Genomic DNA, 21,115 nt, shown 5'->3' with positions numbered 1-21,115 from the left:
CTGGCAGCTTTAAGCAGAGCTCTTGTACTCACGACCCCGTGCAATAAACCGCATGTTTCAAGAACTGCCCAGACTCCAGAGATATCTCATGACCACCCCCGAATCTCCTACAGCCAGGGACTCTAAGGATGTGTCTGCACCGGACAGGAATTCCTGTGCAGTGATAATTTAATTGTGAGAATAACACTGGGGAGTGTAGGGAGCTTCCACACGGTGCTGTAACAGCTTCCTCGAGTCCCCTGAAAAACAGGGAATGTGATTTTTGGATCTTGACAAAAGCCATCACCCATCACCCATCACCCATCACCCATCACCCAGGTCAGACACCTGGAAGCCAAAAGGAACCACCCACGGAGTCACCCAAAGGTGCTCCCAAACAGAAGGGCACCAGCTGGAGCTTAATTACCCTTTGAACAGCTGTGTGCAATTAAAACACCTCGTTATTGTCCCTCACACAAAGACTCACATACACTCAGTCCTCCCAAGCACTGGTAGGTCTCTCACACACAACCTGCAATCTTCATAATGTTTTTGTTTCTGGCATTTTTAGTGAGGGGGAGGGCAGGCAAATTCCAACACCCCTCCTGTGTCCCACAATGAGCTCGAGTGTTGGTGCTGCTCTTAGCAGATCATAAACAAAAATACACACTCTCAAGGCAGCCATATGAAGAGGATTAGTCCTCAAGAAATTCAGAATTTCAGGATAAAGCTCTTTGTTCCACTTTTTCAGCAGCTCCCTCCATCTCAGAGCACTCACAGCTTCATCTGACGCTTCATTCCTTGGCTTTTCCCCAAGCTTTCCTGAGCCTTGTGTCAGTCTGAATCCACAGCTACACAAAGAATCTGGTGACCTCCTCCAGCCTTTATTAAGCATGTTTTAAAGACAAATGTAATGCTTTAAGCAGTGCAGGGCAGCTGGAAAGCCTGAGTTAGATGCATTGCATCCCCTGAAACCCCCAGTGAGGCTGCTCCACTCACCAGCTGTTGGCCCTTAGGAGATTGGGTTTGTTAATGTGGCCTGAGGGTTTCCAAGGTAAGTTTGAGAGCTCCTGGTACCTCCAGTTTAGCTTTTACTGGTACAGGGGCTCCCTCACTGGGGAATGGGGTTCCTTTTGAGCTGTCCTGCTCTGCTTTTAGAGCCTGTGGTGCTGTTTGTGGAAGGAAATAAGAGAGGGGAGCATAGCTTAATTTACATTTTCTATTGAGTTTCTTTGGAAGAGGGAGAGTTTAGGCTTTAGAGGCTGAACCAAGTTTGGTGAGGGTGGTGAGTTGGGGCCGACTTTCATAAGCACTGCTGAGTACTCCTCAGGACTGGGAAAGTGCAAGGCATGAAACCTGGTCTGGCTTTTCACTTTTATGAAGCTGCCTTAAGTTTTTAAAGGTCTTTAAACTCAGATGTTACCTATGTGGGAAGAAAAGATCTTTCTGCACATCTCTTGTGTCTGTGTGGGAAACAAAGGTGTAGTGAGAGAACAAGGGGGAATGGCCTTAGGATGGAGGGTTAGATGAGATCTTGGGAAGGAATTCTTCTCTGTGAGGGTGGGATGGGGCTGGGGTGGAATTGCCAGAGAAGCTGTGAATGCTCCTGGAATGCTCCTGGAAGTGCCCAAGGCCAGGCTGGCCAGATCACCCTGAGATAGTGGAAGGTGTCCCTGCTCACGGCAGGGCTGGGCTGGGATGGGACAGGCTCTAGGTCCATCCCAGCGCTGTGATTCCGTGCCCAGAGCTGGGTCCTGCTGAGGGCACTCAGCCTCTGTCCCTGTACCTGGGGCTGCTCTGGGCTGTTCATGTGCTCAGTGCTCAAATCTGCTGCAAACCAGACTCAGAGTTCTGGCCACGAGATGGCATTCTCCGAGCTTCTTTTGCTAAGGAAAAGCAGAGCTTGCCATTTTTAATAATAACAATAATAATTAAGGGAGGGGGGGAAGCCACAAACCCTCCCTGTATTTTCTGAAGTCTGTGTCAAAGCAAGATTTGTGAGGCGGTTGCTTCTGCTCATGGCAAACAATGATGCTGCTTTCTGAGAGCTGCAAGGGAAACTGAGGGTCAAGTCCCTTTAAAAAAAAAAAAGTGAAATACAGTATTGTGCATCTTGAAATCTGAAACCAAGAAACAGAAGTGCGAGGGAAACAAGGGGGAAAGTCTTGCAATTCCTGTGGACAACTGTTGCAAGTGGAGTTTTAAGGAATACAGTATACATCTATACATTTTAAAGGTCACTGAATGGCTTTTGTGCAGAAACCTGTAAAATAAAGGAACCTTGGAAGAAGAGATTTCTTTTTCTCCTCCTCTCTGGATATAATGGCCATTGCAAAGCAAAGCATCTTGAGATTTGGCTTCAAGTGTGTCTTCCTAGCAATTTTTACACTCACCTGTGATGGACACGGTGGAAAGAGAGAGAATGGTGGTCCTGCTTGCTACGGAGGATTTGATTTGTATTTCATTCTGGACAAGTAAGTCAGCCCTACTTTGTTCTTTTTCACAGCGTTCTTTCAATAGGCATGAACTGGAACGGCACACACTGATACCAAGGAGGTTTTCTTTGGATTTGGGTTTTGTAGAAGTCACTGTCCCCAAGGGACCTCTGCAACTCCTGACTGCTTGATTTGTTATTGTTGTGGTAACTTCTTTGGTAGGTCTAGTGCATGAATCTTGTTGTGCTCTCTAATCACATCATTATAAATTTTCCCGAGACGGGAGCTTTGTGTGTACTCAAACTTGAGTGTGCACTCGAGTTTCTTAAAACAGCAGCTGGGAGCAGGGCAGCACCCTGGTCCCGTCTGGTTTCCCCGTGAGCCAGGGAGGTTGAGGCTCTCACGAGAGCAGGGAGTGCAGAATTATTCCTGCAGCACCAGTTCCAGGGCTGAGAACGTGCAGGGAGCGCTCACCCGCAGCTCTGCTCGTGCCCTGCTGCCCCCGAGCTGTGTCCCTGCTCCTCTGTCCCTCACCTCTCTGCCCAGATGAGCAATTCCAGGTATAAACCAGCCCAGAGAGGGGCTATTCCCTGCGGAAGGGGCTGAATTCAGCTGCTAGGATGGAGAACAGCTCGAGTGCCTCATTTAAAGAGCTTGATTTTCCCTAGCTGAGTCACACTTTCTTTGTTTCTTCTATTAATCAAACCCGTATTTTGCCTGTTTAGCTGTTTGTGCTGAAGATAACTCCCTAGCTCACTTTTTCATCACCAATTGTGGCGGTGTCATCTCCTTGGCACTGTAGGAGTGCTGCTTTTTTCAGATGTGGATGGAACAATGTGAAATCATTTTGTGCTGAGCTTTGGAAAGCTTCATATTAAAACAATACAACAAAATTTTTTAAAAAAACCAAACCAAAACAAAAAAATTTCAAAAATACTAGCTGAAGTGATTGTCCTGATTTTCTTGATCAAGAGTAGTTATTTTGAACGAAAGGCTTGGAAATGCTGGAGGTGATGCCTGCCAGAGCCATGGCACCGACAATAACCATAAATTTCAGAGACAGGAAAGTATTTGCAAGTTGCCAAAAGCGCTCACAGATGAAGTTTCTGACTGATCCTCTGGAGTGTTTTGCAGTAGCTCCCACATTCCATTAGTATAAATGACTTGGAATTACATAACCCTTTATTACAAAATACTGGGTAAAACCAAAGACTGAGACACTGGCTGCTTCAGTGTGCCAGTTGTCCTGATGCTCCAGGGGAAAGATTTATTTATTTTATTCAGTGGAAAGTTCTACCTGGCTTATTCATTTTGCTGCTCTTCAGTCATTAGTTGGAATAACTCTGTTGCTACAAATGGAAAAACCTCAAACCCAAACAAACCCAGGGCATGATTTGCAGAGAGCTTTTGTCAACTGCATTTCCCTGGAAGCTGAAGCAGGATTGAAGGTTTTCTCAAATCTCATGGATGTGGTGTGTTACACCTCTGAGCTAATGTAACTTCAGCAGGCCCTTAATTCAAGTTCTGTGCCATTCCCTCACTAAAATCCATGACTTCTGAGCCTCGCTGATGGGATTATGGATTTGGGTGGAAACACAAGCCTTGGCACAAGCTTTAAAGCAGGCAGGCTGGCTCTGGTGTACGTATCAAGGTATCCAGTAAAAATCCTGCTTTGTCAGCTGCAGAATTCCTATTCCTGGGATTTTTGGTGCAGAAATGAAAAGGATCTGATGTAAAAATTTCCTTGGTCTCCAGTGGAATTTTGGAGGAGCATTGTGGCTTTTCAGCTGTTCCTGAGTACATTACATCCCTTAACTTCTGATGAGAGATTTACTGTGGTGGAGTTGGTCATCACATCTCCTTTAATGCAATCACAGAATGGTTTGAGTTGGGAGGTCTTTAAAGATCATCTGGTTCCACCCCAAGTGGTGGTGAGGGACCTTGCACAGACCATGCTTCTTTGCAAAATCTCAAACTGTGTCTATTTTCTCAATTTAGTCTCAAACTGCATGTTCTTTAGAGTAGCTTTATGTCATTTAGGGTAGCTATTTGCTGTTTGGAGTTGCTTCTTGCTCTTTGGAGTAGCTGTTTGCTGTTCAGGGTTCCTTGTGTTTGGGTCTTTGCTGTTTGGGTCCTGTGCAGGTGCTAAGCACCTCAGGGTGAGGGTCACACCAAGATAAGCCCAGTGCTGTGGGAAGTAGGCCTGGCTTACTTTGGGAGAGCTGGTCTATGGTGGCCTCTCTTTTTCTGTTCCTGTGGTGCTGAGAGGGTTTGTGGATTCAGGCTCCCACACACTGGAGGAGTTGGTGCCAAGGCATTAACAGCCTGGTGCTAATTAAGATACACAGCCTTCATTAAGAATGAAGAATGAGGAAGCAGTGAGATGTTGCTAAAAAACCCAGACATTTGTCTTTGCTGACAAATTGCCTAATTATTCTAAAAATATTCTATAATATTTTTCTAAAAATATTCTAAAATATTCTAATAATATGTGATTAACTAATGCTGACTGTGACCACCCCAAACTGACATGGTGCCCAAACACTTCCCACCAGCACAGCTGGAACATGTGGGGGCAGCTCCCAAATCAATTTATTTGCAGGTAGGGAGGAAGGAATAACACCTGAGTCTTCTGAGCAGCCTTTTGCTGCAGCCTATGTGTGTCACAGGGATTATTCTGTGGCGTTCAGATAATGGGGGATTTCTACCCAAGTGCAGAAAACACACAGGGAACTGTCCATGTGTGAAAGGAATGGCTCTGAGAGATCCTTGGCAAAATGAAACAAGGAATGCAAGCTCTGGATCCCTTCCTCACGCAGCCAGACAAAGGATGTTTTAACCAGTTGCATTGAAGTGAAGCTCCTGCTCTGGAGAGGGTGATGTTTGTTTCTTTGAGTGGAGCTTGAGTAGCTGTAATTACTGTGATTTAAGCAGGATTCCAAGTCCAGACTTGTACTCAGAGTGTGGAAGGCACAGGGCCACAACGGGATGGGAACAGGCAGAGCCTGAGCCTCAGGATCAGCTCCTTCCCCTGGGAAGGTGAGCCCTGGAGCAGAGCTCACCACAGCACTCAGAGCTGCAGAATGTTCCAGCTGCTCTCAGAGGAATGAACATGAGCCTGAGGTAGGGAATGGTGACACTGAGGGTCTGCAGAAGGAAATTCCATCCCTGCTCCTTGTTGACCTAGGGAGTGATTCCCTGGGATTTTCCAGGATCACAGGCCTGCATCCAGAGCAAGGTGTGCCTTTTGTTGGGATGGCAGGAGCTTACAAGGATGTGGAGGGGTGATTTTCCTCTGTGTTAGCATGGGGGCTGAGGGATGCCAGCAAGGCAGGGTGGAGAAATTTGTGCAGTTTCGGTGTCTTTTTGCTTGTTGCCTGAAGGAATGTAATTAACTCCCAGTTCTGCCAAGGGCAGGCTACTGCAGTGAGCTGAGCTCATGTGTGAAATCCTTGCCAGTCAGGGCCTGTGGATGTGCTTTGTACCCAGTGATGCATCTTAGATAACCATTCCTTGGTAAAAGGAATGGGCAGGAGCTCCCTTCCAGCCAGGACTGAGTGTGTGCCTGCAGCACTCTGCAGTTTATCTGCTGATTGATGTACATTAAGTCCATAGCTACTTGTTTATTAGTTGTTTTTTTGCATGCCCCCTGCCAGCCAGGAGGAGAAGAATGTTCTTGGACTGAGACTGAGCTTAGAGGCTTGTCCTGCTCTGACCTGAGCCTCTGTGGACCCTGTGACCTGCAGTGTTTGGCAGTGTCCCCGTGAGCTGTCTGGTGTGAAGCATGGCATAAGATAACAGCATTCCCTCAAAGAATTGCATCACCACTCAGATGCCTTTGTTCCATGGAGGGCTTTCAGAATTGCTCCTGAAGTCTTTGGAAAGACAAAGGATGCTTTTGGGCTCATTTGTGTCATTTTTGAAGAGCTCAATAAAGAGATGCTGCACAACTTTGTAGATAAATGCCATCTCTGAGAGTCATGAGACTCCTGGGATTTGGTCCAAACCCAGGAAAGCTTAAGGAGATTTTTGGATCAACATCGTCCTCTGAACCAAGTGTCTTTATGTCCTCCTGTCAGCTGCAGAGCACATAACTCAGGTGAGGTCTTTGTGTAAGAGCGTGGCCTTGATTCTGTGACTCTTCCGGTCTCTGAAGTGAATAAACCCACGGGCATTCTGAGAAGGTGCAACAGCAGAAATGGAAAAGTGGAGTCTAAAAAGTGCGAGAAAGACCAAGTCTAGGGAACTTTGAGCTGCTGCAGCTTTGGATTCTGGAGCAGCTTGTCCCAGTGAGGAGGAGGAAGGCACCTGCTGAAGGGCAGGGCTTGGCTGGAGCCACAGAGCCACTGCAGTGTCTCTCAACACTTGCATTCCCTTTAGAGGTACAAAATGCCAGGGGAGCTGACCACAGAATGTATCTTTCTCTTGTTAAGAGAAAGGTTTACTTAGGCTTAATTTCCATTTATTGGGCCCTGCTCCAGAGGAGATTTTGGCATCCTCACGATGAGCCTTTTCTTAAACTGCAAGTTTATAGCATCAACCATTCAGCTGCCAAGCGTTGGCTTGCTGATCATCGTGTTTCTTTTGGGAATATAAAGAGAGAACTATTTGAAAATTGGCTTTTCTTATCTTACAGTTGGACTTTAGAAATACTTGTCCTACTCAGAGTTCTTGGCCTGCCTCACTGTACAAAGGCAGTGTGGCTGCTGAATGACACAGCTCAAAGAGGTGGGCACTGTGACGTGGTTTTGTAAACTTTCTTCTGGCTGCAGAAAGGTTGGTTGTATTGGGTTTGTCCATTTTATGCCAAGTGAAGAACGTAAGAAGTGTGAAGTGTGTTTCAGAAAATGCATTTTATTTACAAGGAGTGCTTTTCTTAAGTGCAGACCTGGGCATTTCTGGCCCCGGACACCAGAGGGAGATATGAACTCCAGGCAGACTGAGCTGTCTGCCTCAGGTGGGAATTGCAGTGCAGGGAGGACAATGTGTGCTCAGCAAAAGTGAGAGCCTTCATTTTGGGCCCCTGTTACAGCTTCCTCTGGTAGAGATGGGGAGAAACTGGATTGCAGACTGTTCCCATGATCCCACTCCTGAAACTGAGCAGAAACCATCCTCCCTTTGTGGAGAGAGTGGCTTTGGTTTAATGACTGTAGCAGTGAAAGAACTTTCCTTAAAAGTTGTTTTAGCTGATGGCTGGGAGGAGGTTGGGCAGGGGCTGCTGGTCCCAGCTCCATGTATCCCAGATGGGTCAGGAGATGTGGGAATCTTCACTGAGGTGTGGTTTGGGGAGGTGAATATATGGTCTGAAGTAACATTTGTTTCACTGAAACAAGGACTAATTGGTTTATGATTAACAAAGCCTTGGCTTTCCATGTCTTCTGGAGACTGATGCAACCTTTGCTATAAAGTCAAGGGTTTCTTTTATGCCTCACCATCTAAACACAATAAATACTTCTTTTCCAGGCCAGTTCTAGGAAATTATTTGGGTCATTTGGCACTGTTGGGATTGGAGTGCCTGTGGAATTCAAGGTCTCAGAGCTATCCCATACATCCAAGGGGAATTTGCACCTGGGGCTGAGCTTTGTGTGTCTCTGTTCTATCAATTTAGGGTTTGGATGCAGCAGGATTTAAATTTCCTGTCTGAGAGCAAGTCCTGATGTGTGTCACCCCTCATCTCTTACAATACCAATTTTCCCACTGTCTGTGGCTTAATTGGTTTATCAAGAGCTTTGCTATTGGTGTTCCTTTGGTCCTCTTTGAGACACATTTGTGTGGAAAAGAAGCCACCATGTCATGTCCTGGTCTGAAAGAAAGAAATAATTCAGGACTAAGAGCATTTGCTGATGATCCCTGCTGCTCTGCCATCTGCCCTGCAGTCATGCCCCAAGCAGGGTGTCTATGAGGCCATCCTTGAACTGATGCTGAACTGATGCTTTTGGGGTCGTGTCCTTTGTGCAGCAGGAGCTGGCAGGTCACAGTTTCTGCACAGGGCCTGGATGTTTTTGTACCTGAGCAAAGCTCCTCAGTGCATGGACAGGTGGTTGCTGCACAGAGAAGGAGAAGCTGCAGGAATCAGGGAGCAGGAGGGAGAGGCCAAGGCTCTCCCTGAATGGCTGAGAATGAAAAACAGGTGTGGGGAAAGGGGGCAGAAGATGTCTGTGACCCACAGGACGAGCTCTGTGTGCTCCTCGTGCCTCTACAGGTGAGGCAGTGCCCTGAGCAGCCAGGCTGGAACCTGCTCTGGCTCTCCACTGGCATACCCAGCGCTGAGGTACAACAGCTCATTTGCCTTTTCTTCCTGTGGAGTGAAAAACCATCTCAAACATTCATCTTTCTTCCTCAGGCTGCAGATCAATGCAGTTTCTGTTAAAGCTGGAATGGTTATTTCCCCTATAAAGATTTCTAATTGTACTCAATGAATTAAATAAGTGATGACACATTTATTTTCCAACTCTAGGAAAGAATTTTTTTCCAATATTAATATTCCAGTGTTCACAGAAGTGTTTATGCCAGTAAGGGGCATTTTGTGCTGAAAGATTCTGATTAACCTAATTTTTGACTTGTTCTTACAACATAAAGATGAATAATCCAACCCCATTATAGCCTATGGTTTATTCTCCTGAGGAGAAAAATTAGTTTGTTTTGTCTTTAACTGAGGGGTGAAAGAATTAACCAGAGCAGTTGAGATGTGGACTAAGGTGTTTTACTTGTCATAGTCTCTGGCACAGTAGAAACTCTGGAGAAGTTTAATAATCTGTTCCTCCAACTGCATGTAGTTCTCAGAATAGGCTTGAGCTAAAAGCTCTGTATAATGGTTTGGAAGTGAGTGGGTGGAATTAAACTAAAACATTGTGCAGAGAGACAGTTCCTCACTCACATAGGGTTTATTTGGTTAAGGCTGTGTTAAAGTCCAGCCTAACTGCCATGAGCTACTGCCAAGGGCAGCCTCAAACACTTGCATGGAATGGGAATTGTTCTTGCTTTTTAAAGCTGAGTAGGAAAAGTCAATTACAGTTTGATCTCCCTTTAAAGGAAGAGCATGGGCAGTGAATATTGAACAAAACAGAAGCAAATGCCTCACTGAGCAGAGTGGGACAGAACTTATGGCTGGGAAAACTTAAACTGATGTGTCCTGTAACCATTGTGTCCCTAGATCAGGAAGTGTTCTGCATCACTGGAATGAGATCTATCACTTCGTGGAGCACTTGGCCCGCAAGTTCATAAGGTAAGGAGGGCTGAGGTCCCTGGGTGGGATCTGGGGGGTACCAGTGGCTCCCAGTCCCAGCATGTGCTGCTTCCCAAGGGGGGATGTGCTGGAGAAAGGGCTCTTGATGCTTTCCTCAGATCTTCCATTGACTGCTCTTCCCCGTGTCCCTGTTCTGTGGGAAATGGGGAGAGATAAAACAATTCCATTTATTCCTGCCTGCCTTCCATGGATCAGATCTGTGGGGGAGGAATCCTTCTGTCTCTGAGCTGCTGCCTGAGGTACAGGAGTTTGGGGCTGCAGGGAGAGCCTGTGGCTGTGGCTTTCAGGCCCCGAATGACCTGAGCTTTGATGAGGAATCTCTCGGGATAGGGAAAGGAATGTGCTGTGACAAACACTTCTCCCTTGTCTCCGTGGTGACACCAGGATGCATTTAAGCCTGTCTTGCTTTAGCAATCCTAAGGTTGTGATACAAGAGTTCTCTTTTACAAGGATTCCCCAAGGTTTCCCTGGACTAAGAAGGCCCAGGGCAAAATACATTTTTATGCTGTTGAGCTGTAACTGGGATGGCAATGTCCTGTGTGATTGTGTTACACACTCAGAGCTCTGCTCTGGACCACCAAACTAATTCACTTTTTTTTCTCCCCTCCAGCCCTCAGCTGAGGATGTCCTTCATTGTTTTTTCAACCAGAGGAACAATTCTAATGAGGTTAACAGAAGACAGGTAAGAAGAGGTTTAAAGGTCAACAGCAGCTGCTGTGTCCTTGTAGCTTCCTTTGCCTTCCTCAGTGATTTCCATCCCCCTGGGAATGGCGTTGTGGCACCTCTGTGCTTCTCAATTTAATTGGTAGAATCATGTGCCCATTCTCACCTACTAGAATGCACTAAGGCCTCTCAAGGCAGAGGTTCCCTGCTTAATTTCAGCTTCTAAATGTCTTTGTCAGCTGTCAGGGTTTTAGCTCACGTTAGTTTCCTCGAGGGAGCCTGCACTCCCCAGAGATTCAGGATTTTGTCAGAGACTCAGTGCCTGTGAAACATCCTTTGGGAGTTTCTTCTGCAAACAAATAGGTGAAACTCCCTTCCTATACAAGCAGGCTTAGAAGCCACAGGTGACACCCACACCCCTGGGGCAGAAGGGAACATGATTTCCTGGAAGGTCTGAAGGTGTGTCTCAGACAAACAGTGTTTGGGATGGATTGCAGGGGTGTGGATGTTTTGGCAATAACAGATTGCCTTGTTTGTGAAGTGTGTTCCTGCCACCCCCTTACAGACCCCAAAGTTAATCCCAGTAAAATCTACAGGATGGAATTTTTTTTATTATTTTGTTCTGACTTCCAAGGAGAGCTGGATGAGCTCCTTAAATCGCTCTCGCTTCCTCTGTTAACTTCATTGCCACGTGGAGCAAAAATATATGTACCACATGTGTGGAGTGTATAAGTCAGCATGTGTTTTACATATTGGATGTCTGAAATCACATACCAGAGCAGCTGCCACAGGGAGGAAGCTGGCTGCCTTCCTACAGAGCAGTGCACACTCACACCAGCCTTGAAAATGTCCTTAAACCCAGCCAGTCTGAGCATCTCCTGCCCCTTACTGCAGCAACAGGGATAAAGAGAATGAGCCACATTTATTTAACTGGGTGCCAAAGGAAAACTTGTTCCCTGCCTCTTGCTGTGTCCCACCCTAGGAACAAACCCCAGTGCAGAGTCCTCCTTTCTGCTCAGGCTCTGAGCTACGAGACTGAAATGTTTCCCGTGTGGGAATGGATTCCATATTGACCCAGCTGTCTGTACTGGTTTGAAAGCAAAACCAGTGAGACTCCAAGTCAGAAATTTAATAGAGGGAAAGGAAAAGAGAAAGGAAAAGAAAAAGGAAAAGAAAAAGGACAGTAGTACAAAGGACCACTGACAGAGTCAGAATGCGACCTGACACCCTGTTGGTCAGGGTGTTGGGAGCAGTCCAAGATAAGTCCTCCTGGAGTGACAGATGTGGCTCGATTGGAGTGGAGATGATCCTCAGGAAAGGGTCCAGTCATCCTCTGGGAATCCAGTGGGAACAGGCTCCCTTGGTGTTTGGGATTGCTGTTTTATCCTGTGGAAAGGCTTTGGCTCCTCCCACTGGGTGGAGCATCCCACAATGGGATGAGGTGATGTTATCAGTCATGTGAGAGGCCTTCAATGGCCCATTCACAGGGGATGTCCCTCGGAGGAGGATGGGTGGAGGAAGAGATAAGGAGGCCCTGCCTTATCTGCTGTTATCAGGTGTCCCATTAACAGAAGGCATCCGCCCTCTTTCCCCCCTAGAGTTACAAGAGATAAAGAACAATACCTCCCAACTGGCTTCAGTAGATGAAAATAGAATACACATTTTTGGTTACATTTTCAACCCCAGGCACTGTCCCAGAAACACTGGCGGGGAGCAGGATGTGGATGTGGAGTTGGTGTCAGAGCCAGCTGACTGCTGGGTTTTACTGGGCACTGACAAACAAGGTGTGTGCTCTGCTTTGGCTCACACTGGCCTCTCTCAACTGGGAGAACTTCCCCTGCCTCATCCCTGCCTCTGTGTGGTGTTTCAGCACCTGCATGGGAGAGCTGAGGGTGTTGAGCATTCCTTTTGGGAAAACTCTGTGTATCTGATGGGGCTGGATTGACACATTTTAATGACTTTTGCTGCGTATTTTAAGATGTCAGTATTAACCTCTGAAAAATAGTTTTGATCACAGGAAATGCTCCATTTTGTACCCATGTGTATGAGTGCCTGGGTATGTGCATTGGTGCTTGAGAAGAGGAACCTTGTGAGAGTGTCTAACTAGTTTGGGATATCACAGGTACAAAATGGGTTCTTGGAAGTTTGGTAATTCAGCCCTTGAAAAAAGCAGACTTTGCTCCCTAGGGAGTCTCTGCTGTGCAGACTGAGCAGTGTCAATGCTCACAGTGTGAGCTCTGAGTACGTGATCACACCAACTGGCCTTTCTGAAATGGTTAAAAATGTAGAGACAGAAGTGGCCCTGGCCCTGCCTGCAGTGACTTCATCCCTTTCCCATGGAGACTGTGCAGTTTGCTCAGATACACCCCACATTCTGCGGGGTTTTATCTTGTGTTAAAGACTCCTGGCCTCTGCTTGGCTTCCAGAGTTTGGTGTCTGCCACTCAGAGGAACCACAATTCACTGCCCACCCCACAGAGCCTGCAGCTGATCTGTCACTGCACCTGGCACTCCTGAAAAGAACTAAATCACATACCCTGAGTCACAATAAGCATTGGGAAAGACTTCAGTTTTCCAGTCAGCTTAACCAGGAACTGAAGATGTAGCCCCACATAAACTGAGTTGCCAGGATGGTCTGAGTGCCATTTTGTGTAACTGTTTAATTATGTTTGTATAGTCAAGTCAGCAAGTGTGTGAGGAAAGTGAGCCAGGTGCAAGTCAGCTGCTGAGGTTTGAGCAGGGAATATTTATTTAGGAAGAAATGTATGAAATGTGTGGCTACTGACCTCGGGGATGGTGCTGTTGTGATGCTTTCCCCAGGCAGTGGGTACACTGGGAGCATAACTGTGTGTTCCACATCCTTGGAGAGGCATCTACCCTGTGCAAACTCTGGGTTAACTCCTTTTCCCCTCTCTCTGTGCCTGGCTCTGCCCTGCACGTCCCCACCTGGCTGTCAGGACATGCTGGTGGCTTTGCTCCCGGGTCTAACAGAGTGCCTGCCTTATTGCAGGGAGCAGATCCGCCAGGGCCTGGAGGAGCTGCAGAAGGTGCTGCCAGGAGGGGACACGTACATGCACGAAGGATTTGAGAGGGTAACTGGTGCACACTGAACACTGAGCAGTGTCTATGCTCCTCAGGAGCTGTAGAACACAGGGGGCTGGTTGAGAACTCTCTGGTGGGTGAGTGGGACCCTGTCTCTTTGCTGCAACGAGCACAGGGAGTGCAAGGGTTCAGTGCTGGAGCTGCAAACTCTACTAATTCTCTTTATTTCTGCCTTCAGCTTTATGGGCAGAGCTGCCTCTTCTGCTTAGGAGAAGGCAGTTGCATTGAGTTTCCCCTGGCTCTGTGTCCAGGAAGGTGGGAAGCTGTCAGTCCTACCTGTGCTGAGTGGGGTGAGGTCACAGTTCACACCTGGCATGGCTGCAGACCTTATTGCCTGCTCAGACTTTCTCCTTCTGGGCATAATTTTATATATTTTACAAGCTCAGGAGTTTCTCTAAACCTGCATTCCCTCCCTGTCCTATGTGGGTATTTGGGACCGGTTTGAACTGTCTGCCTGCTGAAGGTGCTGCCCCATCATCGAAATGGGAACACAGCAAAAACTCAGGTGACCTGATAGAGCTATTGGTTTGTTTGCAATTGGAATAGTTGATCTGGAGGTGCTGAGGAATATTTTGCATTGGGCCTAGGATGTTTCTCAAGGATGAAAGTGAGTAGGATCTTCAGAGAGCAGAACAGTGGGAGACAACACTGGGCTTGGTTTGGCTGATGGGACCTTGCAGCAGTGCAGTCAAAACCCCAGGCAAGAACCTTGCTCTGTTTATCAGGTCTGAAAGCAGAGCTCATGTGTGAACTGCAAATGTGACATCCTCACTGCCCTTGTCCCTCCCTTTCTGCTGCACAAGTAGAAGTTCACAAGGTCTTATTATTGATTTATTGCTAATAATCTTCTGATTTGATTTCAGGCAAGTGAACAGATTTACTACGAAAATGTTCACGGTGAGAGGCCTTCTTGATCCATTGGATGTTTTTCTCTTTCTTTTTGACTGATCTTTAACAGATCTAAAATGCAGCTTCACTGTGGGAAGGGTGGGGGTGGCTTCTATTCTTGCAGGGATGTGGTGCTAGTCAGGGAAGTATTCCTGAAAGGGAAAAAGAACAAGTGGAGCTTTAAGGAGCTGGAATTAAAGTGTTTCAGGCCAAAAGAGAGAAGCCAGTCTGGCTGCAGGTACCCACCCTCACCAAAACTGTCTGGTACCTTACTTTTGCTGGAGGGCTCAGGCAACCATTTCTTCTTCCTTTTGAAACCCAAGTACATGGAGAAGATGTTAGGTAAAAGATTTTTTTAACCAGCAATTATTAAAACCAGTGGTAAGTGCAGACAACTGGAAAAATGTTTGTCCTTTCCTTCCCTGTAATTGATGTAAAACTTTTTGGTTTGGAAGGGAAGGCTGCAAAGTTTAATGATGTTCCTGAAATGTTACTTAGGAATCTTGAAGATTTTAGGCCTTTTTCCCACCATCTTAATTTAAATTCCAATTCAGCTTTTTATCACAAGCTGAAAAAAATCCCTCTGGATTTCTTGAATTGACAGCATTAATAAAATCAGGAGCTAACTAGGAACAAATTGGTTTTTCGATGGCTGCACTCTCATTTACTGATGTGAAATACCACCACAGTTATGCCCTCTGAGTATGCTCACAGGCAGGATGTTTTCTGAGGTGGTTTGACAAACACAGCCAACGCCAAGGGACTAAAGAGGTTTGTGTGTTCAGGTTACAGAACTGCCAGTGTCATCATCGCGTTGACAGATGGAGAGCTCCACGAAGATCTATTTTTCTACTCTGAGAGGGAGGTAAGTGACTTACACATTTGTAGTCAGGGAGACAGTGAAATGTCTGGGCCTGCTGCTCTGAATGCAAAAGATAAAGAAAACCTTTTTCCCTGGTGAAAAAACTCCACTTTGGTGCCAAGACATGAATCTAAAGAACAGCCACTGACAGCAGCAGCCTCTGACTCAGTGCAGCTGAGGCTGTTCAGGGGAAAGGAGAGGGGTTAAAACTTCCAATTAAAAATGACCACTGGAAGAAGGAATTGTTCACAGCTGAAAAGTTTCAGTATTTACTGCATTGCTCTGGGAAATGCTGAATAGTCTCACTTTCACTATTTTTTCTCTCACAAAAAGTAACAACTGCAGAAAGAGGGTGGCCTCTGTCGCATCAGAAAATCTTTCAGATCATCCAGTCGAACATTTCCACAAATATCTCCAAGATTCAAGCACATGTTCTCAACATCCTCATTAAGTTAGTGAACTGTGCAAAATGTTAAACAGTGGGATGAGCATTGAGAGCTTTGTTGCAGAATGTTCCTGCTGCTGTCGTTTGGACATTCTCCCTGGAGAGATGAACAACTGGCACTTGTCAGTCAAAGCAGGATGGTCTAAACTGCAAATATGGTATTTCTACATGAATTTACTATGGACAGAATTGTTCCTCTCAGTCTGCCCAAAGTGCAGCATTAAATCCAATAACAACAAAAAGAATGGGTTTGTAGAGTAAAACCAATATTGCTCCAGTAAACGTCCTGAATCCACAGCTTCCCTCCTTACAGTTCATCTCTTTTTATTTCACTTCTGAAATAAAAAATCCACAAGAAAAACAAGTTTGTTTTTAGAGGTGAATGAACAAGTTGAAAGGTCAGAAGTGTTATATTTGTTTTGGTTTGGGGAGGAACAGTTATGGGCTGGTGGAAGGAGATCCTGAACTCAGTCCTTGCTCTGCGAGTTGCTCCAGTTGTTTGGGTTGAAGCTTCCCAGAGTAAAACTGGAATGGTGCTTTTCTGCTAAAAAAGCTTCGCTGTTGAACATCTTGCATTGCTGGAGTCCTCCCATTCAGTCTGACTCACCAGCATCTCCTCTGGGAAGGAGTTTTCAGTCAGGTCAGGTATTCTTGTTCTGCTGAAATACAATTAAATTGCTTTTGGAACAGTAAATGCAACTTCAATGAAGCAGCCTGGGAAAATCAAACCTGTGGATGGTGTCCCTTTAGTTCAGAATGCTGTGCAAGCACTGGGAGTGATGCAGTTTTGGGGCAGATGGAATGGGGGGTCTCTCTGGATATCGGGAGGCCAGGCACACCTGTCTGAAACAAAACACACAAAAGCATTTTAGGTTACTGTGATACTGGGATGTGCCCTAAAGGATGAAAAGAAAACTGACTTAGGCCAACATCTTTTGGGAAGCTGGAGGAGCTAGAACGGTGAACTAATTAGGTTTTTAAAATCCACCAAATACATTGGGAGTTCCTTTTCTAAGCAATAGCAGCTCTAGCAGCAGATAAAACCTGATTTTACAGAATCGGGAAGGAAAACTTTTCGAGTCCTCTTTTGCTAAGCTCCCCCTTTGCTCATTTTACAGAAAAAGAGTGAATTTATGATTAAGAGCTCTGAGGAGGCTGTATCCCCCCCCCGCCCTGTTGGTAACCGTGTCTTGCCTGCTCTCCTCCTTGCAGGCGAATCGCTCGCGGGACCTGGGAGCCACTGTGTATTGTGTGGGTGTGAAGGACTTCAACGAGACCCAGGTGAGGGAGCCTCGTGGTGCCTGAGTGCCTGCCAAAGCTTGGACAGCCCTGGATCCCCTGCTCCAAGCTTCTCCAGGGCTTTTCCTCTCCTTCTGTTGCCTGGCTGAAGTGAGCACCTGACGTGGCTGGGTCTGGCTGTTGGCTTTTGGTTCCTTTCTGCTTGAATCTGCCCCTCTGCCTGCCCCAGCTACTCTTGCTAATGCTGGAGAAAAGCAGGGGAAAGACACAGGGAGAACAGCAAACTGTCTGGCCTGAGCTGCAGGCAGGAAAAAGTTGTGGGGATATTTTTCCCCAGAAAAGTGAAGTATTGCCATATAACCCTTCAGTGCAGCTTTTCTTTCAGGGGAAAAATATGCTGTAAAAAGCAAACAGCTTTGTTAGGGACAAATATTTCACAGTGTTTCATCTGACTTCTAAATTTCTCATTTGATTGTTATTATGCCCATGAATTATATTTCACACAGTAACAGTTGACATTTTTCTGACAAGAGTGAAGCACTTACATAGCCCCATTGCACACAAGTAGAGGCTGGAAGACTTTTTCCAGGTTTTTCAGCTTTCAGAAAAGGAGTCAAACCACACTTGGTTTAGAACAATCTCCTTTGAATCAACCCCAGAGACTGGTGTAACCCAAAGGAAGTCACAGAAAAAGCAAAGAGGGAGTAAAAATGGCACAGAGACCAGACCTGAAGCAGACCTCAGAGAGCTGCTCCTTGAAGGCATTTAGATGGTGAAAAAATTAACTGGAATTAGATGGCTGTGCCTGAAGTCCTGGATGAGGAGGACTGAGGGGAATGAACTGAGGGAGCTGTGAACACCCAGGTTTTTTCCAGCAGCCTCTGCAGCTCTGGCAGCCAGCAATGAGCTGCTTCCCTGTCCTCCTGGAGCAGCAGGGCAAAGCTGCCCCAGGATGGCTCTGGATGCAGAGCAGGGCTTGGGAGCTGGGGGCTCTGAGTGACAGGAAGTGGACAGGGCCAGCCCGTGGGGTTTGGGAGGAATTTATGGCTGCTCTGCTGCCTCCAGGAAGCTCCAGAGAGGCTGCTGGTAGCTCTGCCAGGGGAGATTTACTGGAACAAACCTTGGCCTTGCAGCACTCAAATTGAGTCTGCTCCAGCAGATGCATGGAGAGCTCATTACTGCTGATCTGGGCTTAGAGTTCTGCCTTAACCCTTGGTGTGCTCTTGGCAGATGAACCTGCAGGCAGCTCTTTGCAGGTGATGTCCTGAATTCACCACCACCTCAGGAAGGCACCTCCTCCTCGTCACAGAGGTTTCTGAATGCTCCTCTGAGACTTTCCAATCTCCACTCAGAAAGTATCCCCTGGTATCTCCCTGGCTCCTTCTTTTTGCCTCTCTGATGGTTGAACATAGGCCCAGTAGTCAAATCTCTGTCCTGACAGGAAAGGTGAATCAGGACTGTATCTCCATGTGGGATATCATTTTGAAGAATTGTGCATGAAAAGAGTTAAGGTTGGAAAAGGCCTCCATGATTATGGAGTCCAATCTTTTTTGGGTTCAGCCTTTGCCCTGAAGGTCATTAGCCCCCAGACACCAGTGAAAACCATGTTCTGTCTTGTCTCCAGGTCCTTTCTGATCCCTGATACAGAGCTTTATAAAGTCAATCAGGCTAACAAGATAAACATTTTACTGCTCAATAAGCCAGAATACAGTGGCAATTCACAGAGTAGTTGAGTATTTGAGGGTTTTATTTGCAAGCGAGTTAATCTGGAGAAGTCTTAATTTGCTGCCTGCTGGCTAATTGATCTCGTTCTTTGCATTTCTGTTTCATTTCCTCTCCCTGCTGTGTCAGCTGGCCCGGATTGCTGACAGCAAAGATCACGTCTTCCCCGTGAACGATGGGTTTGAAGCCCTGCAGGGGATCATAGACTCTGTGAGTATTTTCCCCCCAGTGTTTGCACTCATGCACGTTGGTGTTACCCTGCACAGATCGAGTTTTGGGTTTCCCATGCTCGCAAGAACCTGCTGGAAAAAAAATCACTGAGTCATTTAGTCCAAGGGAACCAACCTTGGTTTGTACTCAAGTGCTGCTTCAAGGTCGAGTTTATCAATAGATCCTTGGGTTTCCCTGTTCCCAGTTCCTGGCATTTCCTGCAGGGATTGGGGTGCAGCATGTGAAAGCTTCAGTGATGGGCTGATTCGAGTATTTCCCCTGCCTCCAAAGCATGGGAAATCTGTTTGGGGCCCGTGTGTTCTCATTTTGGTGCAGGCTGCTTGGGTGACAACCCTGATGAAAGCTACAACGTGGAGCTGGGGGGGCATTCACTGAGGGGCTCAGATTTCTTTGTTTGCAGTGGTTACACACTATTTGGACAGTTCAATTCCAGCAAAACTGTTCCCTCAGCACAGGCTCAATTTTCCCTGGTGCTCTCGCATGGACATGGAATACAATCCCTGGTTTACTGGTTTTCCTGGCACTGTCTAAGCGTGGATCTACTGCCTCAGCTCTCTTGGACAATCAGGTGCTGCATGTCATTTAAGAAAGCAACAAAACAACAACAAAGCAATCGTTTGCTTCCCAGCCCTGCATTCCCTTTGCAGCTGTTTTTAATGAATTCCAGCAGCAGCTCTGACTCCCCTTCCAGTTGTACTGAGCAGAGTGGGAAGATTTCAGCCTCCAGGCAGCCAGTCAAGAACTGCTCCAGCTGAGTGGTGCAAGATTTCCCAGCTTGGGAAGGAGGGTCACAGGGAAATGCAACTGCAGTGATGAATCTGTGACCTGAGCACTTGCACTGGAGTCATTGCAGTAGCCTGGCAAGAAGGGAAGTGGTTTTGTGTGTGAAAGGAATGACAGGGAGGACATTAATCACTCCAGAGAATAACAATCTGTAGATTCCTGTGCTAGCTGGAAAATCAGGTTCCTCTTCCCTACTTTTTTCATCCTTGCCAAAAGCACCCCTGTGCTGGAGCAGACGGAGCATCTGTGGTCACAGGGAATGTTCATGGTGAAAGGGCCCTGGGGTTTGGAAACTTCCTTCAGTTCCTGTGTAAGAGCTGGCACAGCAAGGATGCTCAGCCACGTGGAGGGAGGATGGATCAGGCTGATGTCACAGGGGAAGGAAAGATCCAGCGATGAGTCTGGGGAGATGAGTGTTTGAATTAACTCTGGAGATGTGAATACCTGCGTTTGTGTGGGTCTGCAGGGATTTAGTGTGAGCTGCCATGGCTTTCCCCTCCTGACTTGTCCTGAGTGGGTCTTTCCTGGCCCTCTGCGAGTGCAGAGCTGGTGGACTTGGAATTCCCTCTGGAATAGGAAAGAGGAGGGAGCTCAGGGCTGGCCTCAGCTGGATCTGCTGACATAGATGTTCAGGGTGGTGGGGCTGGGAATGTTCCTGAGCACCTGCCCTTCCTTTTCTGTGGGAGCCAGAGGGTTTGGAGTGAGCAGCTGCAGGAGATCTGCTCCCAGCGTTCCAGGAGGGATTGCCTCCTCCAAGCCTTGGAAATGAGAGGAAAATCCAATCCCACACTGAGGTCATGCCTAAAAACATGATTCTTAAAGTGGGAGCTGAGGGTGTTCAGTGCACTGTGGGGTATGGGCCTTTCCCTGCCATGAGTTCCAGTGTGACTTTTTTATTAAGAAAACCAATTTTTTTTTCTTCCTCATCATGCAAAAGCCACTGCTAAAACTCCAGCTTCCCCCATTAATGACTGAGGGGTTTGAGTTTGTCAGGAGGAAACAATCTGGAGCAGAAGCAGATTTGACTGATTGCTGCAGGCTTGGAGACTAATGGAAGGAACTGAATTATTTTATTAAATTTTCCTTTGCTATGAAAAATTTCTGCGGATCATGATGTGTCAATTTAAAGCAAATGAAGCAAGTCTTAGAAGAAAACCTGAAATTCAACTTCATCTCCTGTCCAGTAGGGCTTTGGTAGGAGTGCTGGAGGCAAGGAACATGAAGCAATGGGAAAGTCAGGATGGGATCCTGTCATCACCTTGCTTTGGGCCTGTAACAGGAGCAGCTCTTGGAACAGGAAAACTCCCTGATCCTTGCCATGTGTTAAACCATGGCACCAGCTTGGAGCTTCTCTCAGAGCTCTAACCCTTAGCAAGGGGTCTGAGAGCTGCAGGGAGCAGTTGTGATGGATGAGAAATGAAGCAGCATGAAGTAGTCTGTGGGACTGTCTCATGTCTGTAGGAATTGCACAGATGGTTCATCCTTTCAAGCTGAATTTCTGTCAGCTCCTTTTGGATCGTC

General features: G+C 46.8%; 1 protein-coding gene across 1 annotated transcript in view; it reads left to right on the top strand.

Annotated features, from left to right (window-relative positions):
• The first annotated feature begins 1,931 nt into the window (after positions 1 to 1,931).
• Positions 1,932 to 21,115, top strand: part of ANTXR1 (ANTXR cell adhesion molecule 1) — a 79,285-nt gene continuing 60,101 nt past the window's right edge. Inside the window, exons 1-8 of the mRNA XM_063420788.1 lie at positions 1,932 to 2,453; positions 9,568 to 9,639; positions 10,271 to 10,342; positions 13,333 to 13,414; positions 14,288 to 14,321; positions 15,098 to 15,177; positions 16,832 to 16,900; positions 18,710 to 18,790. Of these exons, the coding sequence (XP_063276858.1) occupies positions 2,302 to 2,453; positions 9,568 to 9,639; positions 10,271 to 10,342; positions 13,333 to 13,414; positions 14,288 to 14,321; positions 15,098 to 15,177; positions 16,832 to 16,900; positions 18,710 to 18,790 (642 nt within the window). The 5' untranslated portion in view covers positions 1,932 to 2,301. The remainder of the gene's footprint in view (positions 2,454 to 9,567; positions 9,640 to 10,270; positions 10,343 to 13,332; positions 13,415 to 14,287; positions 14,322 to 15,097; positions 15,178 to 16,831; positions 16,901 to 18,709; positions 18,791 to 21,115) is intronic.

The sequence above is a fragment of the Prinia subflava genome, chromosome 32 (genome assembly GCF_021018805.1).
Source record: "Prinia subflava isolate CZ2003 ecotype Zambia chromosome 32, Cam_Psub_1.2, whole genome shotgun sequence".
NCBI lineage: Eukaryota > Metazoa > Chordata > Aves > Passeriformes > Cisticolidae > Prinia > Prinia subflava.
This window is presented reverse-complemented; position numbering and strand designations above follow the sequence as displayed.